Consider the following 26,527-nt stretch of genomic DNA (forward strand, 5'->3'; position numbering starts at 1 on the left):
CTTTCCGTCCGATCCTAGATCTGAATGTTTTGTATGTGCATCGACCACCCACCCCAGCACGCGGCCACCTGCCAAGGTGCCGCTTTCACCTCAACAGCAGCGATGGCGTCGTCCGGAAACCGCAACTCAAGCACTGGAATGCTGTTGCCTCGTTCTGCGGAACGCTCTGTCTAAAAGTACACTCGCTCCCTCCTTGTCTCAGTTCTCTAGTGCGCATGAGCAGGCTTGCCGTGGTACCCCACGAGCTTCATGCGCCCAAGCATTTGACCGACTGTGAAAAAGCCCAGAATCTCTGCTCCAATAACGCCGACAGTTGCCAGTTGCTGTCTGTTCATGTTCCGAACGGAGTGAGATACGCGGTTGGGTCAAAGGAGCCGATGCTTGACATGAGCTGTTTCGGGCTTCGGAGGTTGTTGACGACGGGCTGGAAGTACTGTTGGAATTGTGCGATAGATCTGTAGTGCGTCAGAGCAGTCAGCTCGTCGCTGGAGAGAAAGCTTACGGAGGAGACATTTTCTGGCCCTGGAAGGTGAGCTTCGCCAACTCCAATCCAACGCGACCGTAGTAGATCGTGGGCGGTATTAATGCTGTTGCTTGTCAGTTTGCGCCCCTCGGAAGGACATGACCCATCTGCTTAGAAGCTTACATTCAACGAAAGAGATGAGCCTCCCCGTTCGGCCTCCTACTCTGCTGAGAGCGTTCCGTGCGCTTGATGCAGCATTTGAGATAGCTGGTCCGGCGGAGCTCGTCACTCTTGTCAGACCTTCGGAAGCTTTCGATACGGTCGACGAGGCGGTGTCTTTGGCCTTTGCGGCGGTCTCAGCGGTTGTCGAAGCTTGTCTGTGCTGCCGTCTGAGGAAGTGTCGGGTGTGCCGAAGGGCGGTTCTCGTCGCTAGTGTGCCGGACATGACTCGGACACGGGCCGTGAAGCTTGTAAAGACGGCCTAGGAGCTTCAACAAGTCGCTTTGAGACAGTTACACTTGCGACAAGAGAGAGTTGTCGTCGCTGTGATCGTGTGGTAGGGGCGCCGAAAAGCATGAAGCTGCGGACTCGGAAAAACTAGGATCCACTCGCCGGAAAACCTTGGCACTCAACTACACTGCAACTAGGTACCCCCAGAACATCTACACTACAATACTACAGTCGCTTGTATTCTATCTATTCTCTACACTAGTGCTCAACTCAGCATTTCAGACTAGGATCTGGACGTTTTCAGGTTACCCTAATGGATTGTGCCATCTAGTAATGGGCTTGACGCGCTGGACTTCTCGAGCCGCTGCGATTGCCAGATCCCTCTCTGATGTGCCAGCTTGCCTTCGTATGCGTCGACAACCATTAGAGTGACATTCTGTGAAGGTGTTGCCCACAATCGCATTGTATGGGCTTAAGTTGACAGACATTCGGCCTGTGCTCTGGACGTTTGCCTTCTTCACATCAAATCCCACGTACGGTAGGTGTCACTTTCCTAGTCGTCCGAATCACGCGGGCAGATTTCGTTTTGCTCACCTTCTCGCACATGCCAAGTCTCCGCTCCCTGTCCTGCACGAGCCTGCCTGAAGCTTAGAAACGACTTGGTCATCGGCCGACCATGGCGGGCGAAGCATCACCCCAGGCGTCCGGTCTCGCTGCTGGCCAGCTCACAGAGCTCGATCTCTCCCCGTCCAAAGCTCGAGCGCACGCCACAACGACACACGCATGGTCTCAAGTGATGTCATGGCTGCGCGAGACTATGAATCCGACACCGGTCCCGCAATTCGAGCGGAATGCCGAAACGCTCGCGTATCTGCAGACCCTGATGCATGCGAATCTTGCGGCAAACAGCGCACGCAAGGGACTGCATGAGAGGCAGTCAAGCCAAGTACAGGCCTACGAGAATTACCGCGCTGCCTTGGAAAGTGATGCCGGCGTCCAGATGCTGCAGGCAGTGGAAAGTCATCTAAGTGATCAAAGCGCATCAGCATTGGATTCGCTGTCGAAAGTATGGGTGCTCTTAGGACAGCCGTTGAGGGGCCCTGAGTGGGCGACAGACCTGGAGGACCTCGAAAAGGTGCTCGACAACGCTATCTTGAGGCTCAGCGCAGAGACATTCCAGCTGGAGCATTTAGTACGAGATCTTTCCTTGAGGAAAGCGGACATTGACTACCGAATCAGCCCCGCGGAAGTCAGGGAGGCAGATGATGGAGCAGAGGTGGACACAGATGCTGCATTGAGAAGGCGACAGATAGCGCAATTTACATCACAAACAAAGCATCTGGCTCTGAAGTTGGCGGAGTATGATCAGCGTCTCGATACTATGTCAAAAGAGCCACAGCGTGGGCCGGGCCTGCAGTACCTTCGAAAGCGTCAGAAGGAGCTGCAGGAGATGCAGAAAGCTGTTAAAAGTCTGGAGAAGGAACTCAGCGAATACCATGGACTACCTCCGGACGTGGAAGCAAGCCGCGCGGAGGTGAGACGAGCCCAGTCCGAGCTCGAAACTCTCAAGCGACGACGAGAAGAAATGCTGTCCGAGATGACGGGAAGCTAATGACTTCGACCTGCAAAGATATCTAGGGTTTGGAAGCTGTAGGTGGCGTGACGGTGGATAAGGATGCACGAGTTGAGGACCCTCTCAATGGCCGTTCATTCGGTGGCAGTCTTTCTCTCTTTCTCTCTTGCTTCTTTGCATCGACGCTGCTCTTGTACAATTTTCTGGTGCCAGCATCTGTTCACAATATTGATTCTGTACGGCCTTTTCCGGCTCACGAGCCGCTCAGCACTTCTTCCGACCGAAGATAGACTTGTGCTGCTTGGTACTAGAACGAATGTTAGCAGCTTGGAGGCATCCTCGTTGGGTGCGAGACCTACTGAGGCTTGTCACCGTGAACGATCGCATCTCCGGCTCGATCCACTTTGTCCACTGCCTCCTGGACCGCTCCTTTGGTAGAGTCTGGTTGTGCATCACTGTGCGTGTTATTGTTGGGTGATAATCCACGTCTTCGATCAACCTACCGAGTGGCATCATCGGCCTTGCCAGTGGCGTTCTCCTTGGCCACCTCCTTCCTGGACTTCATCATGCTCGGAGTCACCTTATCGAACATGCGAGAGTGCAAGGACTTGCGGTTGGCGTCAGACATGTCGAGATTGACGTGTGGTTTGTCTCTGCGGTATCCCTTCGTTGGACAAAAGACGGGTGAATCGATTCTAACAGTAACGAAATACGTTTGAGGAAGATATGCGTGAGTGCTATCGGTGTACAGTTGCAATAAAGAGTCGATCAAGTGAGCGGATGTGAGAATGGAATGATGTATTTGAGGTGAGGCAAAGGCACCGGCGAGGCGCAGATGCATTGACAAACGAGTGAACGAGGAAGGCGCGACGTCGCTCTCATTGCTTGAACGGCAGTCACTGATCGGTATGTTAGGGCGGAAGGAGCTATCCAGCAATGATGGTTGATGGAAAGCGTGACTAGCCAAGCTGTTCGGGCACGTACTGGGCATCTTTGGTCGATGGGTTTCCTGGTTAGGGACGCGCGAAGGGCATTGACCTATCTTGTTGACCAAGCTGATGATTTTGAGATGATCTCAGGAGCGTCGGTCAGTAGAAACAGCTTTCGTGAAGTTCATGGCTGGGAAGGGTCCCGTGAGGATTCGACACATGTATGCTGCGGCATGTCTACTTGGCAAAAACCTTGGCCGGACAGCTTGCTAGCTGAGTAGCGCTCTGACCTCGCTGCCCGTTCGAGGATACAGGTCTCGAAGTGGTACCTGCCCTGATGCTTCGTCGTTGTCAGACCCTTCATTGACAGGACCATTTGTGCCTTCACTCTGGTCGGCAGCAGCGATCATTCCCTCAAGCTCGTCAAATTCGCCACAGAACCTCTCCATAGCCTCAGTGACGATGTCTTTGGCCAGGGATTTATCGCTCAGCTTGGCAAAAGCATCTTGCGCATCCATGAAACCAGAAGCCAGGAAGTCGTTCAGCACGAGACCTGCCTCTGGCAGACTCTCGCGAAACCAGGTCCACCGATCTGTCGGGTCTGGTCTCGTGTCGGCTTCCTGCAGCAGAGCGTTGACTCCAGACTCATCCAGCAGTGTTGTCGTCAGTGAAGAAGTGAGCGTTTCTTGTGTCGTCGAAAGCTCCTGCGTGACTTTACCAAGCGGAATGCTAACATACGGTACATGGGACAGAGCGCTGTTCAGCGACGACCGCAGCGTGAATAGGTAGTTTGCCTTGAAGACGTTTCGCGCTTGCAGGTCTTGGAGCCGAACGGCAGCCTCGGCGCACCCATCGAGCAGTCGAGCAAGCATAGTCGAGAAGAGGTGCTCCAGCTCTCTCTCATCCATTTGTGGACCACGCGACCGACATATGTCTGTGAATTGCTTGAGCACAGTTTGAAGGACTGGTGGGGCGCTGAGATCAGCCTCAGCCGCCACGCTCGCCACGCTCGAGGAAATCTCCTGCTCTACCGTCGTCTCGAACATTTCCATCGTAGACCTTTGCAGCTCTTGAAGCGTACTATTAAGGCTCGTCTCGGACTGGAGTAGCTTCGAGAACATATTGTCGTAAAAGAGTAGGAGATTGTAGACTTTGTAGGTCAAGACGGGATTGCCACTGTTGCGTATGGCGAGATCTATTCGCTGGCGTAGCGTCTGGCACACCGACGCCATATTTCGGCCTATCAGATTTGCCAGAGCTTTGCGCCCATCGAACTGTTCGTCATCGATAGCGTTCTCATCTTGCGGAAGAATGTTGGGTCTGCCTTGTGCAGGCATACGAGCCCATGGCTCACTGGCTCTGCCGTCCCGAAGTCTGTTGTAAACGTCGTCATCGTCCGACACGAAAAGACCTTCCAAAGCCTCCTTCTCCGAAACAGCAGCAGAATGTACCCAAGCCAGCATGTCCCCTACATACCGAAGCGGATCATGCGTAGAGAATTCGATCGCTTGCCTACCGCCACTTCCGGTCAGGGCCGCCTGGAACGACTCTGATAGTGTGACCTCGCGCGCCTGCGCAAAGAAATCCAGGCAGTTCTGGAACAACGTTGGGCGTTCTGCAAGAGTTCTGAGGGCTCTTCTAATATTTCCACTTATATGAGGGTCTTCCAAGTCGATGCCCTTGAACTCGCGCTGCAACCATGTGTACAGCTTCTTGTAAGCGGCATCCAGATGGCGTGTCGTCTGCTCCATAAGCTCCAGTCCCAGCCTCTGGTTCTCCTGGCCTAGCAGTATCTCGCAGTCTTTGTGAATACGCTTGACTCGTGTGAGAATCGTGTAGAAGTCTTCTGTCAGCGGCTGAGCGGAACTTGTGAGCAGATTGACATCCTCATTAGAAAGAATGAAATGCTTCTGGAAGGCTTGTAGAAGCTGCTCTCTGCTTGAGCTCTCCTGCCGTCGATGGAGAAGCGTTGATGCCTCTTCAAGAACAGGATTTGATTCCTGCTTAGCAGCCAGAATATGCAATCTCATGGAGTCACATGTATCGTTCAGCTTGGCCAGAAGCGAGCCAACCCTCCGGAGTTGCTGCCTCGATTTTAGCCAAGACATTTGGGCAACGGTGCGCAGACCGGAACTTGTAACTTACCGCCGCAACATGTCCAAAGTCATCCACAACCTGGGCATTGGAGTCAACGACTTCCTTCTCTGCCAGAGCCTTGAGGTCGCTAGAGCCATAGCTGGCATTGCTGCCGCCTTGAGTCTGGCGTAATTCGAATAGCCGGAGCGCCTGCCGAATTTCGGTATCTGCGTATGATGTTGAGAGGACGGTCGAGATCCTCGCCGACAGAGCATTTGCGCGTCTCACGGAGCTTCCATCGCCTTCCGGCGAGAGAAGACCATCACGATCATCCTGCACGAACGTGCTCGATGCAGTCATTGAAGGCCGCTCTCACAGGTATCACGCACCCTTTTATGCAAATGATGCGGGATCTTGAGGCACATGAAGGGAGGACAGAGAAGCGCCAAGAAAAAGGATTACTCCATATAGCGGGCCCACTTGTTTTGATGTCGCTATACATGTAAGTATGCGGCTTACAATGTATCTGTCACTATCTAATGCCTCCAACCAGGTCACATCTGATCAATCAGTCACTTGGCACCGGCGACAACATTCGTAGAATATGTTTGCGTCTCCAGAAGACTGGGAAATCCTGAAGCAGTGAGGCAGGCCAGCATAGTGATCATGCTTCGCGGGGACCCCGACTTTGTCCAACAGACTCTGCATGATCTTCGTATCATTGCGGAGAGGGTCCTTTTCGGTAAAGCGAATTAGACTGGTGGAAAATGTGGGATCTTGTCTGAGAGACCGACCCAGACTCTGCATCATCAGGCTGTGCCCCGAAGTGCACGGAGCAGATGCGGAGCGTCTCGCCGTCGAGCAAAGGCACGCCCTCAGCGTTCTCTGTGCGAGAGCTGTAGTCGGCCCTAAGCTCCTCGGGAACATGTTCGACATGCAAGACTGCTGGCATGATGCTGCGAGGCCTTTGATGTTGGCGCGTGTTGACAGATCACCAACGAGGCGATTAGCCACTTGAAGCGCAATTGCAGCACCTGCGCTGCCTTCGATGGTGAAGAACCGGGCAGAATCTCCGCCAAGCAAGGCTGCATGTTGTTGAGCCCACTTGAATACTGTAAGCGTCTCTTCAAGCTGTGTTTGGGATTCCGACTTCGGTGTGAGGCTGTAGTCAACGCTCACGAGAACGCAAGGTCCATTTTCGCTCAATGTGACAGAAACAATCGTTGTCGTCGATAGATCCGGTCATGAACCCTCCATCGTGCGCCCAAACATCGACCGGCAGAAGTCCACTAGCCGCCCTTGGCCGGTATATCTCGATACGGAATACCTACCCCGGTTCCGTCTTCGGTTGAGACGGCATCACTAGCTGGTGGAAGTTGAGCCTGCAGCAATTGCAGTTCGGGAACCGTGTCGGAGAAAGCACCGTTGCATGTGAAAAGTCAGACTGGCAAACGCACCCAGGAGTGGGAAGAGGTCAAATGCAGTTTTGCAGCCAAGATTTCACTTTAGTCATACAGGCAGCAGACGGCACTGGACATGAAACGCTTGTATCTCTGGGTAAACCTGTTTCGATTTTCGTATGATGTGTACGTGCGATTGTTCGACGAGCACCATGCACGTTGCACGCAACAAAAGACGCAGAATTCGTGGCGGATGGCCACCTGTGCTCGACTTATGTGATTTGCGACTCGGCCTGCGACAGATTAGATCATTCTCTCTCGAGCTTGTGTTGGATAAGCGAACCTTCCATCTGCTGTTCACTGAAGGCTGCGTTAGCACGTCGATGAGATAGAGCTTTCCAGGACATACCCTCAAAGCCTGGTGGTGCCTCAACAGCGTCAGATTGCCCTCTGAAGACACCCGTGAGTCTCTGGTCCCGAGCCATCACTGGTCGGCAATTAGTCGACTGAGATAATGCTGTACTTGGAGCACTTGCTGTTTCTTTCCCAGGTATCAAGATTCCACCGCGGTGGCTTCTCGTTGTTTCTGTAGTATTTCAATGTAGACAGACCCGCACCCTGTTCACATCAGTCATCGTCGGCAGGATCGCTCGTGGGTTGGGCTGCTTTACAGTGACGCCAAAGAAGCCCACAATGATCGCATAGGGCAGCAAAGCCTCGAATGGGACGCCCATGATTGCTGAGAGATGGCGGACCAAGCGCACGAGGGTCGGCAACACTTGCTCACTAACGGTGGGAGATGGTAGTGGTATTAAAAGCAGCTTGGACATCGGTGGTGGTGCAGGTGAGCTCGATTGGATCGGTGCGGAGATTGTCGGAATTACGCTGGCCCAACCCCGATCGACTTCACGCTTGGAATGGCTCGCGAGCGCTGAGTATTGCGCCGGGATGGTCAGTCCTTGGATCAGATGGTGCAAACACCCCAATCACGCGTAGAACGTCCCATTCGACCCGTTGCCGCTGGTACATAAGCTCCGAAGCCCACCAAGTGTACGCAAGCCACGCGTCAACCTACCTTCTCCCCACTACGGCCTTGCTCATCACCCCCTTCCGCGGACCTTCTCAAAAGTGACGCAGGAACGATTCGAATTCGACGCGCCATGGTAACGAGCATGCTGCTCGTGATACCCAAGGAGGAATGAAAGAGGCGGTTGGCGGCGTGGAATATACCAGACGAAGCGGTGACTGAGACCCAAGATGCCACCTCTTGTCTCGGAGGATCCTGAAGACTTCACCGAGGACAGTCTTGCCACTTCAAGGGCAGACTCGCCGGCGAAAATGGATTTGATGGCAGTGGAAGACGCCGTAGAGGCCCGAGACGGCTCATCAACAGCGAACGAGGTAGCGGTAGCGGCTCCAGACACTATGGATGTCGACCGAGTCGACGACAGTGACCTGATCGCGCAATTGCAGAGGTCGGCACAAGAGGCAAACACCGATATGGATGAGGATGACTCCGAAGACGTCAGTGCAGCTGCTGAAGCAGGACACGAGAATGCTCCAAATCCAGCTGCGACACAAGCTGCACCAGACAATGGTATAAATGACACTACAATGCACTCGGAAGAGGGCGAGGACGATGCAGAAGAGGAAACGAAAGTGGCAGATGATCCTCCTGCGGTCGAAGAATTGCCCAATGCCAGCATCAGCTCCGAAGCAGACAACCTGAGCGAAAACGACGATGGCGAGAGTGACGAAGAAGCTGGCAAGAGCGAAGAAAGTGGCGAAGAAGAGGAGGATGACGAAGAAGAAGGTGCAAGTAAGAACGAGAACGACACCGACGACGACAGCGAGGAAGAATCAGATGAGTCGGGCGGAGAAGAGGACGCTTCCACCGAAACAGACTGCGTCATCTGTGCTAAAGCAGTCGAGACGACCGAGGCCACGTCGGATGCCATTTCCACTTGCATTAATTGTGGCAGACCTGCGCACACAAGCTGTATCCCGGAAGATGACACCCCTAAAGCCGGCGACCAAGGACAGCGCTGGCGATGCAGTGCATGTATGCAGAACTCGGAGTCACCCAAGTCAGTCCTGGCTCGAGCACGAGCGTCGAATTCGGCACCAAGACTCGTCCGCGATCTGTTGCCGGTATCTCGTGGAATCCAGAAACCTAATGCGCATTCGATCTTTGAGCAACCCCTGATATCAGACGGCGAAGACGGTGGTCGATCACTCAGAAAGCGTAGGTCACCCACCCAGGAGCCGCGGACGGAGAAGCGAAGGAAGAAGGCGACAGTGGTCGAGGATGGGACGACGGCCGACGCTACCCCCAAAGATCGCGCCGTTGCGCATTCCACAAGAAGTGCGCTGCAGCCGGCCCGAACGGTGCCACTCGCCCGTATTCTGCAACATCGACCATTCCACAAGCCGCCACCGCATAAATTCATACTTGCCTTCCGGCTAGGTCAAGAAGCGATCGACGATATTTTGAGCAAACCACCGAAACCCGGCAGGAAGGTAAGAAAGCAGAAGGCACCAAAAATCCCGCCCCCACCCGTCTATCAACCACCTATACCAAAGTTTCCAGCCTTGCCAAATGGCAACGTCGTTTTTCCTTCTCTATTCTCGGACAGAGACAGTGACGCAAAGCCCTATGGTGGCATTCTCTCAGAGCAGGACCAGGACACATCGAGATCGTTGCCTCAGCATCGTGATCGCGAAATATTCGAAAATGCACGGAAAGAAGCAGAAGAGGAGCGACGAAGAGCTACTGAAGCAGCTGACGTAGAGATCAATGGCGACTATGCACTCTCTGGTAAACCAAATCGAACGGTGTCCGGGCCTCCGAGCAAGATCAAGTGTATACAATTCGGCAAGTTCGTCATCGACACGTTTTATGCAGCTCCATATCCCGAAGAATACTCGCATGAGTCGCGACTATTTATCTGCGAGTTCTGCTTGAAATACCTGCCGTCCGAATTCGTCGCATATCGACACAAGCTGAAGTGTCCCGCAAAACATCCTCCTGGCGACGAGATCTACCGAGATGGCAGCATCTCGATATGGGAGGTGGACGGACGCAAGAAAACAGAATACTGTCAATGCTTGTGCCTGATGGCGAAAATGTTTCTTGGCTCAAAGACTCTGTACTACGACGTCGAGCCTTTCTTGTTCTATATTCTCACCGAGTTCGATGAGACCGGCTACCATTTCGTTGGCTACTTCAGCAAAGAGAAGCGACCAGCAAGCCAGAACAACGTCAGCTGCATCCTCGTCATGCCTATCCACCAGCGTAAGGGGTACGCCACGTTCCTGATCGACTTCTCGTACCTTCTCACACGCATCGAGGAAAAGGAAGGCTCTCCCGAGAAGCCACTGTCAGACATGGGCTTGACAGCTTACCGTGCATATTGGGATCTGACAATATCTCGGCACCTACTGGAACTTGGCATGAAGCCCTTCAGCACGAAAAAGCTCATGCTTTTGACCGGTATGACAGCCGACGATGTCATTCACTCACTCGAACGACTCTACGCATTCACACGAGATCCTGTGACCAAGACATACGCCATTCGTTACGACAAAAAGCTGTACGAGACCATTGTGCACGACTTCGACTCGAAGAAGCATCGCAAACTACGGCCTGAAAGATTGATCTGGACACCGTATGTGATGGGACGCAGCGACCAAGCACATCTCGACAATCAGCCGATGGCGACGATCGCCCCGCGTGAGGAGGATATCGAGGACGAAGACGAAGAAAGTCAAGCTGCGAAGCTGGGCAAGGCCGGCACTGCGGCTGTATCTCCGAAGACCACCTCCGTACCACTATCTCGCTCGCCCACGGAACAAGAAGAGCCGGCCGCCACACCCGTTGAATCTGTACCTCCCGGACCGCCAACAACAGACTTACTGAACACGAATGCAGCAGCCGATCGAGACGGGATACAGGTCAATGGCCTGACGAACGGCGCTTCGACGGACGCTGGCCCGGCTCCGGAAGCAGGAGAAAGCCTCAGTGGTTACGCACTCGCCTACCGCACCCAGTCTATCCCTGCAATGCGCTTCCAGATTACTCCTCCGATTCCTGCCTCGATGCTTCGCAACCGCAACATCAAGAAACGAAACGCCACGACCGCCTTTGGCCGCCTCAATGCCCTCGGTCAGAAATCCAGTCCCGCCGCACCACCAGCGACTAGGAGCTCGCCGCGCACTGCAGGCGGTAGCGTCAATGGCAGATCGACGAGGGGCGGTTCAGAGGATAAGCCGTCCACCCCTGTACGTCGTAGTGGTCGGCGCAGTGGCTTGGCGAATGTTGAAATGGCGAGCTTGGATGGACAGGATGATGATAAGGACGAGGACGAAGATGGGTCCACCGATGCAGAGATTGAGGTTGCTGCTCAATCAACAGGATCCTCGGAAGAAGAGGAAGGCGAGGACGACGGAGAGGAGGAAGAAGGCAGCAGCTCGGGGGAGGAAGATGAGGAAGACGACGATGATGAAGAGAAAGATCCCGATGCTGAGCCAGACGAAGGGGATGCTAGTAGCAGTGAGGAGGAAGATGACGATGACGACGCGGTAGCCGACGTCGTTGAGCTAGCGCAAGACGCCAGCTCAGCCGCCGAAGACGAGGATGATGACGAAGAGGACGAAGATGCACCTGGGAGGATGATGATTGATTCTTGGTTGTTAGATACCTTTATTTGTTCATGGATACTGTCCTGGTCAGCTCTTCGCTCACTCTATTGTGCGTCAAGCACCTTGCCTTGTATTCGAGCCTAGCAACGTGTCGTGTACTGCTCTCAAAGCGAGCATCTGATTCACCACCAATGCCGGCGTGTTGCAAGTTCACAGCAAGGACAAAGGCAGTCAGATTTCTGCAGACCAATCAAATCCATCTGCATCGTTAAGCCCTGGACCCCTGACATTCAAGTTGACGGCATCTTGTGTGGAGAGCCGAGGCACGAACGTCTCCCCGTATAGAGGACGCCGAATCCTCATAGTCTCGGTAGCGAGCAGTCACAACCTTCTCCGTGTCACAGACACATTTCAGGTATCTTCGCGAGCACTTCCGTTTCTTCAGTAGATTAAGCAGCAGATTCTTCTCTTTGTACTAACTTAGAAGTCATCAGCAACACGAACACAACATGTCGCACGCCCACGCCTCCTCCGGGGCGAATCTAACGCCCTCTCGGCTGTTCGACTGCTCGCACATCGTGGCCTTAGTCACGGGCGGAGGCACTGGAATCGGCGAGATGGCTGCTTCTGGATTCATACAAGGCGGTGCTCGTGTTATTATTGCAAGTCGGAAGGAGAGTGAGCTCAAAAGTGAGTCTTGATGTCCTTCTACTAGGTCTTGGTTGTTGCGAGGTGCTGTCGCCAAGCTACAAACCATCTTTGATGAGTCGGGCGTTCTGTCACGGGACTCTACGATGCAAGAGACGGTTTGAGCGTCGAGCAGAGCACGCGTGAACTGACGTCTTGCTTTCCCAACCCCAGAGACAACCGACCGCCTCAACGCCCTCGGCCCCGGCAAATGCAGCTACATCGTCGCCGACCTCAAAGACAAAGCCGGCTGCGATGCCCTTGTAGCCGCCGTCAAGAAGCAAACTGACCGCCTGACCGTCCTCGTCAATAACACCGGCGCCACCTGGGGCGCTCCCTACGACGACTTCCCGGAATCGGCATGGGACAAGCTTATGCGCTTGAACGTCAGCTCGATCTTCTACATGACTGTTGGGCTGGAGCCGTTGTTGCTGAAGGAGGCGAGTCCGGAGACGCCTGGCAGAGTCATTAACATTGCGAGTATGGCGGGGATTACGACTGTGGATGTGACGACGGGTGATGATGGGGGTTTGGCGGCGCCGGGGCACGGGACCTTCAGTTATGGGCCGAGCAAGGCGGCGTGTATTCATCTGAGCAGGGTTCAGGCCAGCAAATTGGCGCCGAAGAACATTAACGTCAAGTGAGTGGCTCCCTGGAAGGCTTATGGGGATATTGAGCTGACATTGATGGCTAGCTGCATCTGTCCGGGTGTCTTCCCCTCGCGGATGACGAACTATGGAATGGAGAAGTTCAGCGATACGCTCAACGCAGGCCAGCCGACTGGTCGCGTTGGCAAGCCTGAAGATCTGGCTGGACTCGTTATCTACCTCTCCACCATGGCCGGCGCGCATGCTGTCGGTAAGTCTTCGCAGCCATAGCCTTCATGATGTGACGATCTTGGAACTGATAACTGACCCTCAGGCAATGTGATTGAGCTAGATGGTGGCGCCACAAGATCTGGGTGGCGGTCCTCGAAGAAAGGGAAGAAGGAGAAGCTCTGATTGCGATGGTGGTGATTCTCAGAATCGCGATAAGCCCTGTGCAAAGAATTCACCTTCACAATGACCTTCCTCCAGAAAACCATCGCGTAGCATTCGTGGTGCTATTGGACTGCTGTGGAATCTCGCCGTCCGTAAGACTTACCATATCCAGGTCTACCGGATTTTAGTGGCTCCTCTCTAAAACGCTGTCTGTGAGCAGCATTTCTTCGCACTCAGTCATCAGAGTCGTCTACCACGACCGGCTTACCGTCCAAGTCCGGATCATGCCTCTCACGTTTGATCCTGCGGCCGCCGCCGACGTGCTCTTCTCCGGCGGCCCATCGTTGCATCGCAAGCAACGCTACGTCTGCTGGCACTAGTCGGGCTCGGTCGACCATGACAGGCATTCCTTCAATGTCGACGAGATCTTGTGGACATCCGTCTAGCTTGGCAGTGTAGATGTCCGTCTCCTTGATGATGTGTGGCTTTCCTTGATGATAAACGAGGTACCAGGGTGACGGGCTGAAGTCTGCTTTGTCGTGGGATTCTTCCTTCTTGATATCACCAGGTTCTTGTTTGACTGACTGACCTTTCCCGATCGGTTTCAATGCATTGGGCGAGAGAAATGCTCGAGCAACCATCTCACCTATGTCGTTATTGACGGCGCCTGCCACAGACCTGGTCTTTGACTCCTCTGCTGGGAAGTCCATGACTGTCGAGGACGTTCTGCGTTCCAGCTTCATAGGGCCAGATGGACCTACCGCAGGCACAGAGAGTCAGCAGCAGCAGTAATTTGGTCCTCTTCCATTACAGGGGCGTCATCTCTGTCTACGGGTCTGGCCATCGGTACCTCTCCTGTAAAAAAATAAGTAAGACTTCGAAAGGGGAAAGGGGAAGGCAGCGAGCTCGTACCTATGACAGCTGCCGGTGCTGGCTGTGGTTCCCTCGCGGATGACCTCAACGTCCGTTCAGTGGGCGATTCTTCATGCTCATCCTCTGCCTCCTCCTGCTCAGCTCCGAGGTCTGTGTAATTGCTTCGACTTTTCGCTGGTGCAACGACCTGGTGCTTGATAGGACTTTGCGGTGCTGGGATGCCAGTGTTGATCCTGATTTGTAGACGGGATCGAAGGACTGACTCCGGGACCTTCTTTTCGAAGTCTTTCCAGAATTCATCCTTGCGCGAGACTTCATTCCACCTGCGTCACATTAGCAGGTAACCAAGATTCACTCAGGCCGCATCTTACCATGCTGCTGTGAAGTAATTGTGCTTGTCGCTTCTGTAGAACATTGGGATTCGGTTTCGAGTGACTCGTTTTGCCTCCGCAACCTTTTTGCCCTTCGTGACTGGCACCTTTGTTTGGGTCGTGACTCCTAGGCGCTGCTTCTTTGTCGGACGAACATCGGGTCTGTCAGTGTCTGACATCGGGTCTGTGAAGTTGCCGTCAGAATCAGGCTCATTCATGGCCCTGTCGTCGGTGAACGTCTCATCGTAGTCATCGTTGAGCAGACCACGCTGGGCTGCAGACATCTTTGGCTTGGTCTGGTGCGATCTTGGATAGGATAATGGAACGATGATCAGAACTGGACCAAGGAAACGGCGGTATACAACAAAATGAGTAGATTTTCGAAGGGAAGATAATGGAGAAGCGATGAGAGGAAAACGGGATCTGAGAAGGCAGGACTTGGTCAAATACCAAGGATAGAAAGAGAAAGTGTGTTGGTCGGTGCAAAGGATGAAGGAGGACAACATGAGCAGAGGGGAGAAGGTGGGAATAAATAGTAGAAGCATGGGGCCACGAAGTGAAGTAAGTTGCATTCACAACTCGCTGTTCTCATCGTCATCTGCTTCGTCACTAGCATCATCTTCACTATCCTCGTCTACCAACGGCAGGAATCTGAAATCGATGAAGAGAGGCTCACTTCGACCGACAGCTTGCGTGCTACCAGAGAAGCCCCTACTGGTGTCCACGAGAAACTGCAGACTGAGCACACCCTGTGAATCCTGTCTCAGCGAGACTTTATTCGCCAATTGCATCGCCCGACCAGCCTTTTTGATAAGATCGAACTTATACCTGGTTTTGATTCTAGCAGGAGTGCCTTCCCCGGTTTTGACTGCGAACGTCTCGGTGACAGACGGCTGTTTCTTCTTTGACGGAAGTCCAGGCTCGTTCTTGGCCTCAACGAGATAATCGACGACCACATCACCTAATGGACCGCCCTGTCCTTCGAATGACAGCAATGGTGCGGATGTTGCAGAAACGTTGAGAAGAAGTACGTCGGGATTTGTGCCAGACAGCTCTGAAATAGCATCGGACAGGATCGAGCTAGGCATTATTGTCTTTAGATAGAGAGAGTCCCGATCCAGGGGAATCATTCCGTCGTCGCTGTACTCTGTGTTTACCGAGTATGTGTTCAATTCAGCAGTTGTGGTGGTGGGACCTTCGATGATGGTTATGCTCAAAGGCGCACCATCGGCTGCGTATGAGAGTCGGCATGACCCCGCTAGCGCTAGTGCTGGTGTGGTAAATGCATTTGTTGCTGACGATGAGAATCCTCCACCTTCCCTTCGCGCGCTCACCTCGGAAAGACCAAAGATCTGCAGTGTCTCCAAGATTGCGGGCATCGAGACCTCAAAAGGCGGAAGCTCGGTCAACTCTTCTTCATTGAAGTCGTAGCTTGTGAAGAGACTCTTGTCGAGGAAAGTGATGCCCTGTATGACTCTGGCTTCGTCGACACAAAACCGTATGCCATCTTTCGATATCCGAACCTCGGCCTTTGGTGCAAATGATATGGACCGCAGGATATGGTGCAGCTGACGGATCGACGTCGACACGGCCGAGAAAGCTGGCTGTTGTTCCATCGTGTCATTCAACACGTTGCCATATCAGACGTACACTCCCACGCCGCAGATCGTGTACACGGCTCCAAAGCTATAACGCGTCAGACAATTTGCAGATAGGCGAGACCTTGCCTCGAGTACTTACCCAAAGCAGAGAGAAGCTGGGATCGCGTATAGTGGAAGTGCGCCCAAAGATCTGTTCAAGCCGAACAGGCCAGAGAGAACGACTCCAAGGAGTACGAGGGCGAACCCAGTGTACAATTGACTGTCTTTGGAGATCGACGGTTCGAATGGGCTGCGTGCAGCAGCGTCCCAGACCTCCTGAAGAGACATGGACGCGATTGTAGGGGGCAAGGTTATCTGCGACAAGCTGTAGGAGTGAACAAAAGGGAAGTTCAACTTGTTACAGTGATCTTCTGGCAGTACAGAACTGTGGCTGCTGGTGAGGCTGGTGACTCTTGGCTGTGGCGTCGCGATTGCGCTTGTAGACTACATGCTTCCCTCCCGCCCTCTCTTCTTCACAGTGATGTTCCTCTGCTAGGACCGTCGTTCTACTGCGCATGCATTATACTGTTGTGGTCACTTATGCTCTATACTACCCTTCTGGGAGGCAATACTACTAGCCTACAATCATGGCTCCCAATAATCATGCAGTAGATGGTCAGTGAATCTCATTCCCCAGAGTCCCCACCTATCGGAAGTGAATTCAACTGACTGATCCACGCAGTCACTGTCAAGAGGAAGGCCTCAGAGGATGCATCTTCCTCCCGGTCCAAAAAGGCACGCACAGAGTCGCCGAGCCTCAACGGCGCAAAGGATTCAAACGTAAGCGCATCCCTCCCAGCCCACCATGGCAACACCACCTGTCCTCCATGAATCCGCGAGACCACGACTCGGCTACTTCATCGAACAACCCGGCGCATATCCCCTGGATCTCGATATGTCATCCGAGCTCGAAAATATGTAAGACAGTGACGATACTACCATTGATGAAGCACCGCCGCCTCTTCTCGACAGTCATGGCTACACCATCAGCGCCTCCGGTCGACCCATGAATCCCGTCATTCGCCTGTCTGATGCTGATGCTGTCGTCGCTACGACCGAGGCTCACGCTGATGTCGACGTTGAAATGGCTGAAACCGGTACTGACAATCTGCAGACTGCATCGCCGAAGAGCCCTCGAATCACCGCTACACCCGTCACCTTTCCCGAAGGCTTTCCAGACAAGCCAGCCGTTCTCGAAGAGAAGCAAGGTCAAATCGAGTTCCAAGTCGTCAATAATGACAACTCTCACAGCAGCAACATCATCCTGACGGGTCTCAAATGTATCTTCCAGAAACAGTTGCCCAAGATGCCGAAAGACTACATTGCGCGCCTCGTCTACGACAAGACTCATTTGTCTATCGCTATCATTAAGCAGCCCCTCGAAGTCGTCGGTGGAATCACATATCGCCCGTTCAACTCACGCCAGTTCGCCGAGATCGTCTTCTGCGCCATTAGTTCCGACCAGCAAGTCAAAGGCTACGGCGCTCATCTCATGGCCCACTTGAAAGACTATGTTAAGGCGACGTCTCCTATCATGCACTTCCTCACCTATGCTGACAATTATGCCATTGGCTATTTCAAGAAGCAAGGCTTCACCAAGGAGATCACGCTCGACAAGTCTATTTGGATGGGCTACATCAAGGACTATGAAGGTGGTACGATCATGCAATGCAGCATGCTTCCAAAGATTCGCTATCTGGAGGTGCCTCGCATGCTGCAGAAGCAGAAAGAGGCGGTGCAAGCCAAGATCAGAGCTGTTAGCAAGTCTCACATCCTGCATCCTCCTCCAGCTGCTTGGGCGAATGGCGTGGTACCCATTGACCCCTTGTCAATCCCGGCCATCAGAGAGTCTGGTTGGTCACCGTCCATGGATGAGCTGTCTCGACAGCCTCGTCATGGTCCGAATTACAATCAGCTTCTTCATCTGCTCAACGACATGCAAAACCACACCTCTGCTTGGCCCTTTGCTCAGCCCGTCAACCGTGACGAGGTGCCAGACTACTACGAGGTCATCAAGGAGCCAATGGATTTGTCAACCATGGAGGAGAGATTGTCCAACGACTTGTATCCTCGTCCGGAAGATTTCATCAAGGAAGCTAAGCTGATCTTCGACAACTGCCGGCGTTACAATAACGAAACTACGCCATACGCAAAGAGTGCCAACAAGCTTGAGAAGTTCATGTGGCAGCAGATCAAGGCCATTCCAGAGTGGTCGGTAAGTAGTGGTACTCATGACTGACGCGTGCGCATTTACTAATGTTTTACAGCACCTTGCTGATTAAGCCTTGTCGAGGAGCCCGTCGAGGAGGTCAAATGCGTGGCAAGACAAACGCCGCAGCGATGGTTCCTGATCACAAGTACAGGCGTTTGGTTATGAGACCATGAAATGCATTTAGAGATACCCCCAAAGCAGAGGCGTTCTGAGGGAAAGGGAGTCCTTTGGAAATCACAGTGAATGGACGCCATATGTCGGAGTCAATGGGCAGCCATCACTGCCAGTCTCGAAGAGCAAAACGAGTCGGCGTTCATTAGCAGAGCTCATGAGCAACAAGAAAGAAAGTTTGTCGCTCATCATGGACGGTATTCGGATGTCTGTGTAATCGTACGCGTAGTACGCAGTAGGCGCATCATCTTGGATCGAGATTGCATTTCGCTAGTGCCTCCGCCCCGATCAGCCACTCACAGCGGCCGTGACCTTCCTCATTCCTCACGAGTTACAGTCTGTGCCTCGACCTCTGAACTGACAAACTTTTGTTGTGCTTGATCCATTGTTACTCGTCCTCGTCGCAATCCAGTTTTGCGTTTGCATTCGACATCTGCGAAAGCTGCTGGCAACCAGATTCGCGACGTACAACCAGCCATCGAACGCGATCGTCCTTCCGAGACACCTCCAACCTCACCTGTAACACCAGCCAGTACTACTGCGCCTCAACCCGAACACACACTACTTAATACCTTCTGGCAAGCGACAGTTGAGTCACGCGCAATTGCGCTCTCTTTCGACGGCCACTGCCGGCCTGCGTACGCCTCTAAGATCCTGCGATCAAACCACGAGATGCCTATCTTAACGGGCGACCAAGAGCTGGAGCAGCGCAATCGCCTGCCAACATTAATGGAAGTCCTGGGCAGGCGGACGCTCGCACCAGTAGATCTGTTCTCGTTCTATATCTACATGCGCGACCAGCAACGATCAGTCGACTACCTTGATTTCTGGTACAGACTCCCACCCCAACTCCTGCGGCGCAGGCGCTAACAGTAAACAGGCTCGATGTCTCCCAACACATGTCGCTATGCCGACACTACGTTCGCGAACTTCGCAGGTCGATGCTCGTCGAGACACCTGATATGGAGAAAGCCACCTCGAAGCGCTCTTCCGCCCTCCTCGAGAACTTCGGAGAGTCACTAGGCGAAGCCGAATCACACCCCTCGAGCAACGAAAAGCGCAGCAGCGAACAGCGTCTGTCCGCATTTCTGCGCCACCAGCACAAGGATAGCAGCGGAACCAACCAGTCCCCAGCTCATAGCATGACCTCACAGCATTCGAATATGAACTTTAGCCGGCCATCTCACGAACCCAAACCTTCGCCGCACTCCGAAGGGCCCACTAGACCCAGCTTCATGGGATCCGACCAGCCGCAAACTGACTCCAACTCTCCCGGCCACACGGTCGCGCGTCAGGACATCAAGGCATCAGCCGAGAAGATACTTTACACTTTCATCCTGCCCGGCTCCGAGCGAGAGATTGTCTTGCCACAGAGTATGCTGAATCGGATAATACACAGCATCGAAGAAGAAGGGCGCGACGATCCAGAGGTTTTTGATGATGCGAAAGACTATGTCTTCCAGGCTATGGAGCGCGATGCATTCCCAGGATTTCTGCAGGCAAAGGCGCTGGGAAACCTTGTGCCTTTATCGGTGCTCATCAGATTGATCATTGGGCTGGCAAGTCTGATGGCTGGATTCTGGGGAGGTTTCTTCATGATTTTGCGAAGCATTCCTCGCCATACCAGATGCTGGGTAAGTTCACCGATTCCGAAGCTTCTCTATGCATCTGCTAACCAGCTCCTAGCTGATCCTCCCATTCACGATTGGCTGCTATTTCCTGGTCTCCTACCAGTACAAGATCGATGTCGTGGCCGCCTATCTGGGATTTAGTGAATACACCTTCATGAGCTGGGCGCGCATCCGGGAACCTTTCGTGCGGAAATTGCTACTTACACGAGCAATGATGGCGTCGCTTATGTTTGTTGCAGCCGCAGTCGCGCTCAGTGTGCTGTTCATCTTCGTGCCGGGGGCGGACTTCTAGGTCCTGTACTTGGATTGTACTGGGTCACAGGGGTTCGCTAGATTGCACCACAGACGGCGGTAGGATTTAATGAGTGACGAGATGCACGAAGACAAATATTCAGAGGGCACATATCCGGATCAGCGGCGGTGTACTGGTTCTCGGGGACTTTGCTGGGAATGATGCACAGGACACACGGCAGACACGTGGGCTGCTGTGCACAGAACGCAGACTACTTGCTGTAGAACACTGGCAGAGGCCACATCGAAAGCTACACTGGGACAATCGAGACATATGGATCTGCTTCGTCTAACTTGCTCATTTGACAGCCCGTGTGTACAATCTGCTATTCGATTCCTCTCAGAAGCATCTTGCTAGGCGGAGGTAATCTTCGCATGCTTGCGACGAAGTCGTCAAGAATCAGCGAGTCCTGTCATCAAATTGCCGTGACAGGGGCATCTCGTGGTTCTATCTATCTATGCATTCTCGCCGAATGGATTCTCATAACCCATTAAACTCGCCTGCCCGGCCGTGTTATGGCCAGCTCAACCTCTCTGAGCTCAAGCTGCTATCGTCGTGGGCTTGTCGTCTTCTTTGGAGTGGCCTTCCCGCCATGGAGCGAGTCCAGACTGAGCTTCTAGGCTGCGCTTGCGAATGTACGCAGCGGGATCTTCCATCTTGGACGTAGTGCTGTTGGTTTGGGCCGTCGTTCATCAGATTGTGATAGCTTACTAGCCATCTCTGTGCGACGGATAATTGGCGTCTTGAGTATGACGTGCAGCACTGCCCTTCAGCCCCGACCTCGGCCACGCTTTGTACCCCGTGCAGCACTGCTTGAGCCGCCTCGGCCGCTGTCGATCTCTCCAATGCCTTCGTCCATCTCCATGACCTCGTCATCGCTGACTGCACCATCGTCCAGATCTCGCTTGCTGCCACGTTGGCCGTCGCCTTTACCGCTCTTCTTACCCGGTGCGTCACCATACACCACAGCCTTGTCGATGACGCCCTGTCGCTTTGTTGCCAGCTGATGTCGATGAAGGGCCTGCTGCTTGATGTTGTTGATGTGGTTCTCAAGGTCTACAATCACACCGTCGCAGCGCTTTGACCAGGTAGCCAAGATCTGGAGCATCGCCGGGAGAGACTGTGGTCGGAGATCCCGCAGTGGAGCGACAGTGTGAATGTGTACAGCAGGAGGGTCGGAGGTGGGCGATAACCGGGCTGTCAAGAGACCTGAGTAGATGCATGATGTGACCAGTGACTCCAGGGCGGCTGCGTCAGGCAGGGACAATGCGGCTAGCAGCGTGGCGTAGGTGAGGCTATTGCTGCCCGGGCTGGCATTGACGAAAGGCGAGGCGAGTGTTAGCAAACTGAGCTGTTCCAGTTTATGTGTCTGAGCTTCATTGAGCTCTGGTAGACTGGGAGTTTCTACCGAAGGAAGTCAATTACATGATGCGTGGCAGGTTTCAGGCTTGACTCGAAACGTGGGAAGACTTACGCTTGTACTCGTCATAGGTGCCCCAACTGAAGATCTCAAGGATGGTCAGGTATGCGCGAAACTCGGCAGGAGTGTCGTCTGCCCTCAGTGATTGTATGGCGGCGAGCTGCAGAAGTTCTGTGAAGACAAATGTGCCAGGCGCTTCGGTTGCTTGTTTGATCACATTGGCGAGAAATCGTGGGGAAGCGTTCTTGGTAGTGGTGACCTGGTAGATGTATTGTTGCAGGGCCGCAAGAGACCGAGCGTGTGCTTGCTCCATGGCGACAGCATTCGACTGCACGAAGTGGTTTGACAGGAAGTGTGCCAAATGCTGCGCGGAGACTAAGTCAAGACGTAGTTGAATGAGGCAACCTTCCCATAGGGCAATTGGGTGGTGGTGTCCCACCCAAGGCTGCACGTCAGCCTTATGGCTATCAATAGCACGGTGTCACGTGGCGAACTGGTTTCGTCCTCACTGGCAGGTTTGAGTTTGTTCCGCGTCCGTGCCAGCCCACTCCAGCAATCCCGGCGGGCCTGGCTGGGGGCGTGGCTGCGACACTGCGGCGAGTTTCTCGTGTGCCTGAGCCAAAAGTCACCCTGAATCCTTGTGGACGGTCTTGCAACGATTAATAATTCTCGTCACGCTCAATACTGTACACTAAACAACTTCCCCTTATTCGCAGCGTTCACTTTGCATTGTTTATACTCTTTTATACGTTGCGGCGGACTTTGCTATACTTATACCTGTGGCAGCATCCCAACGTTCCGCCGAGCAAGCCACGCATTCTGCGAGCCGATCACAGTCCATATCACACTATCATGACCCGGTGACAACCGACCTTTTCTATAAGACGGGACCGTCAGCAACGAAGCGACGCGATGGCTTCCAGAGCCGCCGCCGGTCCTAGTGCTTTGAAAGCCGTTGGGCCACACATGGCAACCACCACACTGGATGTTCAGGGTATGACATGTGGATCGTGTACGTCCGCAGTAGAATCAGCCTTCCGAGGAGTTGACGGCGCTGGCGCAGTCACTGTCAGTCTCATGACAAATCGTGCCGTCGTGCACCACGATCCGGATAAGCTGCCGGCCGCGAAAGTCGCAGAAATTATCGAGGACCGTGGTTTCGACGCAACGATCCTCACCACGGACACGCCGAAGCCTGCGCTCAACTTGTCCACTGATGATCTACTGAGCTCTGAAGACAAGACACCTGCGACTCTAGTAGAGACTACGATCAACGTTGGAGGCATGACCTGTGGCGCATGCACGTCGGCGGTCGAGGCTGGCTTCAAAGATGTGCCAGGAGTTGCTTCTATGACCGTGTCCCTTATGACGAACAGAGCGGTTGTACAGCACGATCCCTCCAGGATCTCGCCCGAGGCCGTCGCAGAGATTATCGAAGATCGAGGATTCGATGCCGAAATCAAAGAAACAATATCGTTAAACACACCGGCCGCGCTGGCAATGTCGGGCAAGACCCATGCGACCATCACGACCGTGTCCATTCAAGGCATGACCTGCGGCGCATGCACATCATCTGTCGAGGGCGCTTTTCGGGGTGTCGATGGCTTGATCCGCTTCAACATCAGTCTCCTGGCAGAGCGAGCGGTTATTACACACGACGCCGCTTTGTTGACTTCTGACAAGATCGTGGAACTCATTGACGATGCCGGCTTTGATGCAAGTGTTGTGTCAAGTCAGCCCGAAGGCGTCATGGCCGAGTCAGGCTTATCGTCTGTGCAACTCAAGATCTATGGCATTTTCAACAGCGGTGATGCAACCAATCTAGAGCAGCAAATCCGATCAAAAGAAGGCATAAAGGGGTTTATAATCAGTCTGGCCTCATCGCGGGCTACTGTCACGTACGACGGCGCCATTCTTGGACTGCGCTCAATAGTTCAAGCCGTGGAAGATGCTGGTTATAACGCCCTGCTAGCTGACACAGATGACACCAATGCACAGCTGGAGTCATTGGCGAAGACGCGAGAAATCCAAGAATGGAAGAGGGCGTTCTTCACATGTTTTGGTTTCGCGGTGCCTGTGCTATGCATCAGCATGATATTTCCTATGTTTGTCAAAATCCTCGATTTTGGTTCGATCGAAATTATACCCGGCCTGTTCCTGGGCGATATCGTTTGCTTTGGTCTAACTTTGCCTGTCCAATTTGGTGTTGGAAAGCGCTTCTACAGATCAGCCTGGAAGAGTCTGCAGCATAACGCTCCTACGATGGACGTTTTGGTCGTGCTAGGCACATCTGCAGCGTTCTTCTTCAGTTGCTTCGCCGTCATCATTGCAGTATTGATGAAGCCTCACAACAAGCCTGGCACGGTCTTCGACACCAGTACGATGCTATTCACTTTCATCACTCTGGGTCGATGGCTGGAAAACCGTGCGAAAGGGCAGACCTCGAAGGCGTTGTCAAACTTGATGTCTCTGGCGCCAAGCATGGCAACGATTTACGAGGATCCTCTTTACGCAGAAAAGTTGGCGGAAGAATGGGAATCACCTTCATCGCCTATCCTGGAGAAGACACCGAAGATGCTCAACGAGAGTTCTCAGGCAACTGCGGATGCGGCCGTCGAGAAGAACATCCCCACCGAACTGATCGAGGTCGGCGACGTTGTGATTCTACGACCGGGCGACAGAATCCCAGCTGACGGGACTGTGATCCGTGGTGACAGCTACGTAGACGAGAGCATGGTCACCGGAGAAGCAATGCCTTTACAAAAGAAGAAGGGCAGCGCACTCATGGGCAGGTACGGTCAATGGAGCTGGCAAGATGGATTTTCGCGTCACTCGCGCTGGCAAAGACACGCAACTCAGCCAAATCGTCAACCTCGTGCAGGCTGCCCAGACCAGCCGAGCTCCTATTCAGCGCTTGGCGGATCTCGTGGCCGGCTACTTCGTGCCAGTCATCATCATTCTGGGTCTCGCGACCTTCGCAGTCTGGTTCGTTCTCAGTCATATGCTCAAGCATCCTCCGAAGATCTTCTCCGAGGCACAGAGTGGTGGGAAATTCATGGTTTGCCTCAAGCTGTGTATCTCGGTCATCGTGTTCGCGTGTCCGTGCGCACTTGGCCTCGCAACACCAACGGCTGTCATGGTTGGTACCGGCACTGCATCGCAGCAGGGCATTCTTGTGAAGGGTGGCGCTGCTCTGGAGATGGCCACTTCTATCACACATATCGTCTTTGACAAGACGGGTACCTTGACATTCGGGAAGTTGACTGTTGCTGATGTGCAAACTGTGTCTCAGTGGTCCTCTGGGAATAGTCGCACATTGTGGTGGGCACTTGTTGGTCTTGCTGAGTCTGGCTCAGAGCACCCGATTGGGCGATCTATCCTCGCTCGAGCACGAGAGGAGCTGTCGATAGGGCCCGAGGATCCGTTGCCTGGGCAGCTCGGTGACTTTGAAGTCAAGGTCGGCCAGGGAGTTTCGGCAATTATTGCTACTGGACAGATGAGTGAGCGCTACAAGGTGCTTGTCGGCAATGAAAAGTTCATGAGCCGGAACGATATCAAGATCGCTGATTCTGTCTCGCAGAAGAGCAACGGCGCAGCCGGTATAACCAACATTTTTGTCGCAATAGACGGAAAGTACGCTGGTAGGCTCGCACTCTCGGACATACTGAAGCTCACATCAGCAGCGGCTGTCACTGCTTTGCACAAGATGGGAATCAGCACCTCTCTCGTGACAGGCGACACTTACGACACGGCAGTTGGCATTGCCAGACTGGTCGGCATACCCTCAGATGCTGTAAAGGCCTCTGTGTCGCCATCCGAGAAGCAGCAGATCATCGCTGATCTGCAAGCACAAGGCGAAGTTGTCGCGATGGTGGGAGATGGTATCAATGATTCTCCCGCCCTAGCGACCTCAGACATTGGCGTTGGTCTGGTCAGTGGCAGCGATATCGCCGTTGAAGCCGCTGACATTGTCATCATGCGATCCGACGACATGCTCAACATTCCTGCCTCGTTCTGGCTTTGCCGCATATTCTTCCGCCGCATTAAGTACAACCTTCTCTGGGCTTGTGCTTACAACGTCATTGGCTTGCCGTTTGCTATGGGCGTGTTCCTGCCCTTTGGCTATCATATGCCACCCTTGCTTTCAGCGACAGCTATGATGTTCTCTTCGATCTCCGTTACGTTGTCAAGTCTTGCACTGCGATGGTCCAGCAAGCCCAAATGGATGACGGTGGAGAGACTCGAAGCAGAGGCTGGGCATGTTGCAATTCCATTGATAGGTGTTGCAAGGAAACAATCAGCATTGGAGGTGCTGCAATCCAGCGTTATGAGCATTTTCGACCCCACGAAGCGGAATGGTGGAAAAGGAGCCTACGTTCCTTTGAGAGAGGTCGATGCTGTTTAGCGTTTCCATAGCGTGTATATGTGTAGATTGTGACCACGGTCACTGTGCCTCCGAGGGAGGTAATCATGTGTATTCTTGTTCAAGCAATCTTCTGTAGTGTTACGTCTGCCTACGGAGTGCAAAAGATCCAGGCACGATCTATGGAGACCAGTTGGCAGCCATGCCAAGAAAACGAGGCTACTTCTCGGGTTACCCGTGTACGACTGCTTGCCCATCTCGCCTTCCTTTGTTATGCGGCCGACAGGTCTCGGGCGGCGTTCGTTGGTGTAAATCTGTACCGTTCGCGGCTGCCATCACGCCTGGGACCTCGTTA

General features: G+C 53.5%; 13 protein-coding genes across 13 annotated transcripts; 5 read left to right on the forward strand and 8 right to left on the reverse strand.

Annotated features, from left to right (window-relative positions):
* Positions 1–331: 331 nt before the first annotated feature.
* Positions 332–908, reverse strand: AB675_2019 (uncharacterized protein; the record flags this gene model as incomplete). Its single annotated transcript, XM_018141956.1, has 3 exons — positions 332–455; positions 503–587; positions 647–908. The coding sequence occupies 3 exons, from the start codon at positions 906–908 to the stop codon at positions 332–334; spliced, it is 471 nt and encodes a 156-aa protein (XP_018002865.1).
* A 681-nt stretch (positions 909–1,589) lies between these two features.
* On the forward strand, positions 1,590–2,525 carry AB675_2020 (uncharacterized protein; the record flags this gene model as incomplete). Its single annotated transcript, XM_018141958.1, has 1 exon — positions 1,590–2,525. The coding sequence occupies one exon, from the start codon at positions 1,590–1,592 to the stop codon at positions 2,523–2,525; it is 936 nt and encodes a 311-aa protein (XP_018002680.1).
* Positions 2,526–2,750: 225 nt separating this feature from the next.
* On the reverse strand, positions 2,751–3,114 carry AB675_2021 (uncharacterized protein; the record flags this gene model as incomplete). Its single annotated transcript, XM_018141959.1, has 3 exons — positions 2,751–2,793; positions 2,846–2,941; positions 2,990–3,114. 3 exons carry the CDS (start codon positions 3,112–3,114, stop codon positions 2,751–2,753), a joined length of 264 nt encoding a protein of 87 aa, XP_018002845.1.
* Positions 3,115–3,684: 570 nt separating this feature from the next.
* On the reverse strand, positions 3,685–5,851 carry AB675_2022 (Conserved oligomeric Golgi complex subunit 6; the record flags this gene model as incomplete). The annotated part of the gene is made up of 2 exons (XM_018141960.1): positions 3,685–5,499; positions 5,561–5,851. 2 exons carry the CDS (start codon positions 5,849–5,851, stop codon positions 3,685–3,687), a joined length of 2,106 nt encoding a protein of 701 aa, XP_018002947.1.
* Positions 5,852–7,389: 1,538 nt separating this feature from the next.
* AB675_2023 (uncharacterized protein) lies at positions 7,390–7,625 on the reverse strand (the record flags this gene model as incomplete). Its single annotated transcript, XM_018141961.1, has 2 exons — positions 7,390–7,509; positions 7,563–7,625. The coding sequence occupies 2 exons, from the start codon at positions 7,623–7,625 to the stop codon at positions 7,390–7,392; spliced, it is 183 nt and encodes a 60-aa protein (XP_018002828.1).
* A 523-nt stretch (positions 7,626–8,148) lies between these two features.
* On the forward strand, positions 8,149–13,220 carry AB675_2024 (Histone acetyltransferase mst2; the record flags this gene model as incomplete). Its single annotated transcript, XM_018141962.1, has 5 exons — positions 8,149–11,579; positions 12,020–12,222; positions 12,394–12,859; positions 12,914–13,077; positions 13,141–13,220. The coding sequence occupies 5 exons, from the start codon at positions 8,149–8,151 to the stop codon at positions 13,218–13,220; spliced, it is 4,344 nt and encodes a 1,447-aa protein (XP_018002683.1).
* Positions 13,221–13,432: 212 nt separating this feature from the next.
* Positions 13,433–14,727, reverse strand: AB675_2025 (uncharacterized protein; the record flags this gene model as incomplete). The annotated part of the gene is made up of 3 exons (XM_018141963.1): positions 13,433–13,956; positions 14,112–14,395; positions 14,444–14,727. The coding sequence occupies 3 exons, from the start codon at positions 14,725–14,727 to the stop codon at positions 13,433–13,435; spliced, it is 1,092 nt and encodes a 363-aa protein (XP_018002847.1).
* A 288-nt stretch (positions 14,728–15,015) lies between these two features.
* AB675_2026 (DNA damage checkpoint control protein rad1) lies at positions 15,016–16,059 on the reverse strand (the record flags this gene model as incomplete). The annotated part of the gene is made up of 1 exon (XM_018141964.1): positions 15,016–16,059. One exon carries the CDS (start codon positions 16,057–16,059, stop codon positions 15,016–15,018), a length of 1,044 nt encoding a protein of 347 aa, XP_018002910.1.
* Positions 16,060–16,083: 24 nt separating this feature from the next.
* On the reverse strand, positions 16,084–16,371 carry AB675_2027 (uncharacterized protein; the record flags this gene model as incomplete). The annotated part of the gene is made up of 2 exons (XM_018141965.1): positions 16,084–16,129; positions 16,184–16,371. The coding sequence occupies 2 exons, from the start codon at positions 16,369–16,371 to the stop codon at positions 16,084–16,086; spliced, it is 234 nt and encodes a 77-aa protein (XP_018002995.1).
* Positions 16,372–16,888: 517 nt separating this feature from the next.
* On the forward strand, positions 16,889–18,365 carry AB675_2028 (Histone acetyltransferase GCN5; the record flags this gene model as incomplete). The annotated part of the gene is made up of 3 exons (XM_018141966.1): positions 16,889–17,001; positions 17,056–18,298; positions 18,351–18,365. 3 exons carry the CDS (start codon positions 16,889–16,891, stop codon positions 18,363–18,365), a joined length of 1,371 nt encoding a protein of 456 aa, XP_018002673.1.
* A 773-nt stretch (positions 18,366–19,138) lies between these two features.
* On the forward strand, positions 19,139–20,389 carry AB675_2029 (Bud site selection protein RAX1; the record flags this gene model as incomplete). Its single annotated transcript, XM_018141967.1, has 3 exons — positions 19,139–19,296; positions 19,347–20,100; positions 20,153–20,389. The coding sequence occupies 3 exons, from the start codon at positions 19,139–19,141 to the stop codon at positions 20,387–20,389; spliced, it is 1,149 nt and encodes a 382-aa protein (XP_018002884.1).
* A 769-nt stretch (positions 20,390–21,158) lies between these two features.
* AB675_2030 (COP9 signalosome complex subunit 7) lies at positions 21,159–22,122 on the reverse strand (the record flags this gene model as incomplete). Its single annotated transcript, XM_018141969.1, has 2 exons — positions 21,159–21,793; positions 21,864–22,122. The coding sequence occupies 2 exons, from the start codon at positions 22,120–22,122 to the stop codon at positions 21,159–21,161; spliced, it is 894 nt and encodes a 297-aa protein (XP_018002920.1).
* Positions 22,123–22,721: 599 nt separating this feature from the next.
* On the forward strand, positions 22,722–26,214 carry AB675_2031 (Copper-transporting ATPase ccc2; the record flags this gene model as incomplete). Its single annotated transcript, XM_018141970.1, has 2 exons — positions 22,722–24,601; positions 24,669–26,214. 2 exons carry the CDS (start codon positions 22,722–22,724, stop codon positions 26,212–26,214), a joined length of 3,426 nt encoding a protein of 1,141 aa, XP_018002766.1.
* Between the last annotated feature and the right edge of the window lie 313 nt (positions 26,215–26,527).

The sequence above is a fragment of the Cyphellophora attinorum genome (genome assembly GCF_001299255.1).
Source record: "Cyphellophora attinorum strain CBS 131958 chromosome Unknown Contig6, whole genome shotgun sequence".
NCBI classification, from domain to species: Eukaryota; Fungi; Ascomycota; class Eurotiomycetes; order Chaetothyriales; family Cyphellophoraceae; genus Cyphellophora; species Cyphellophora attinorum.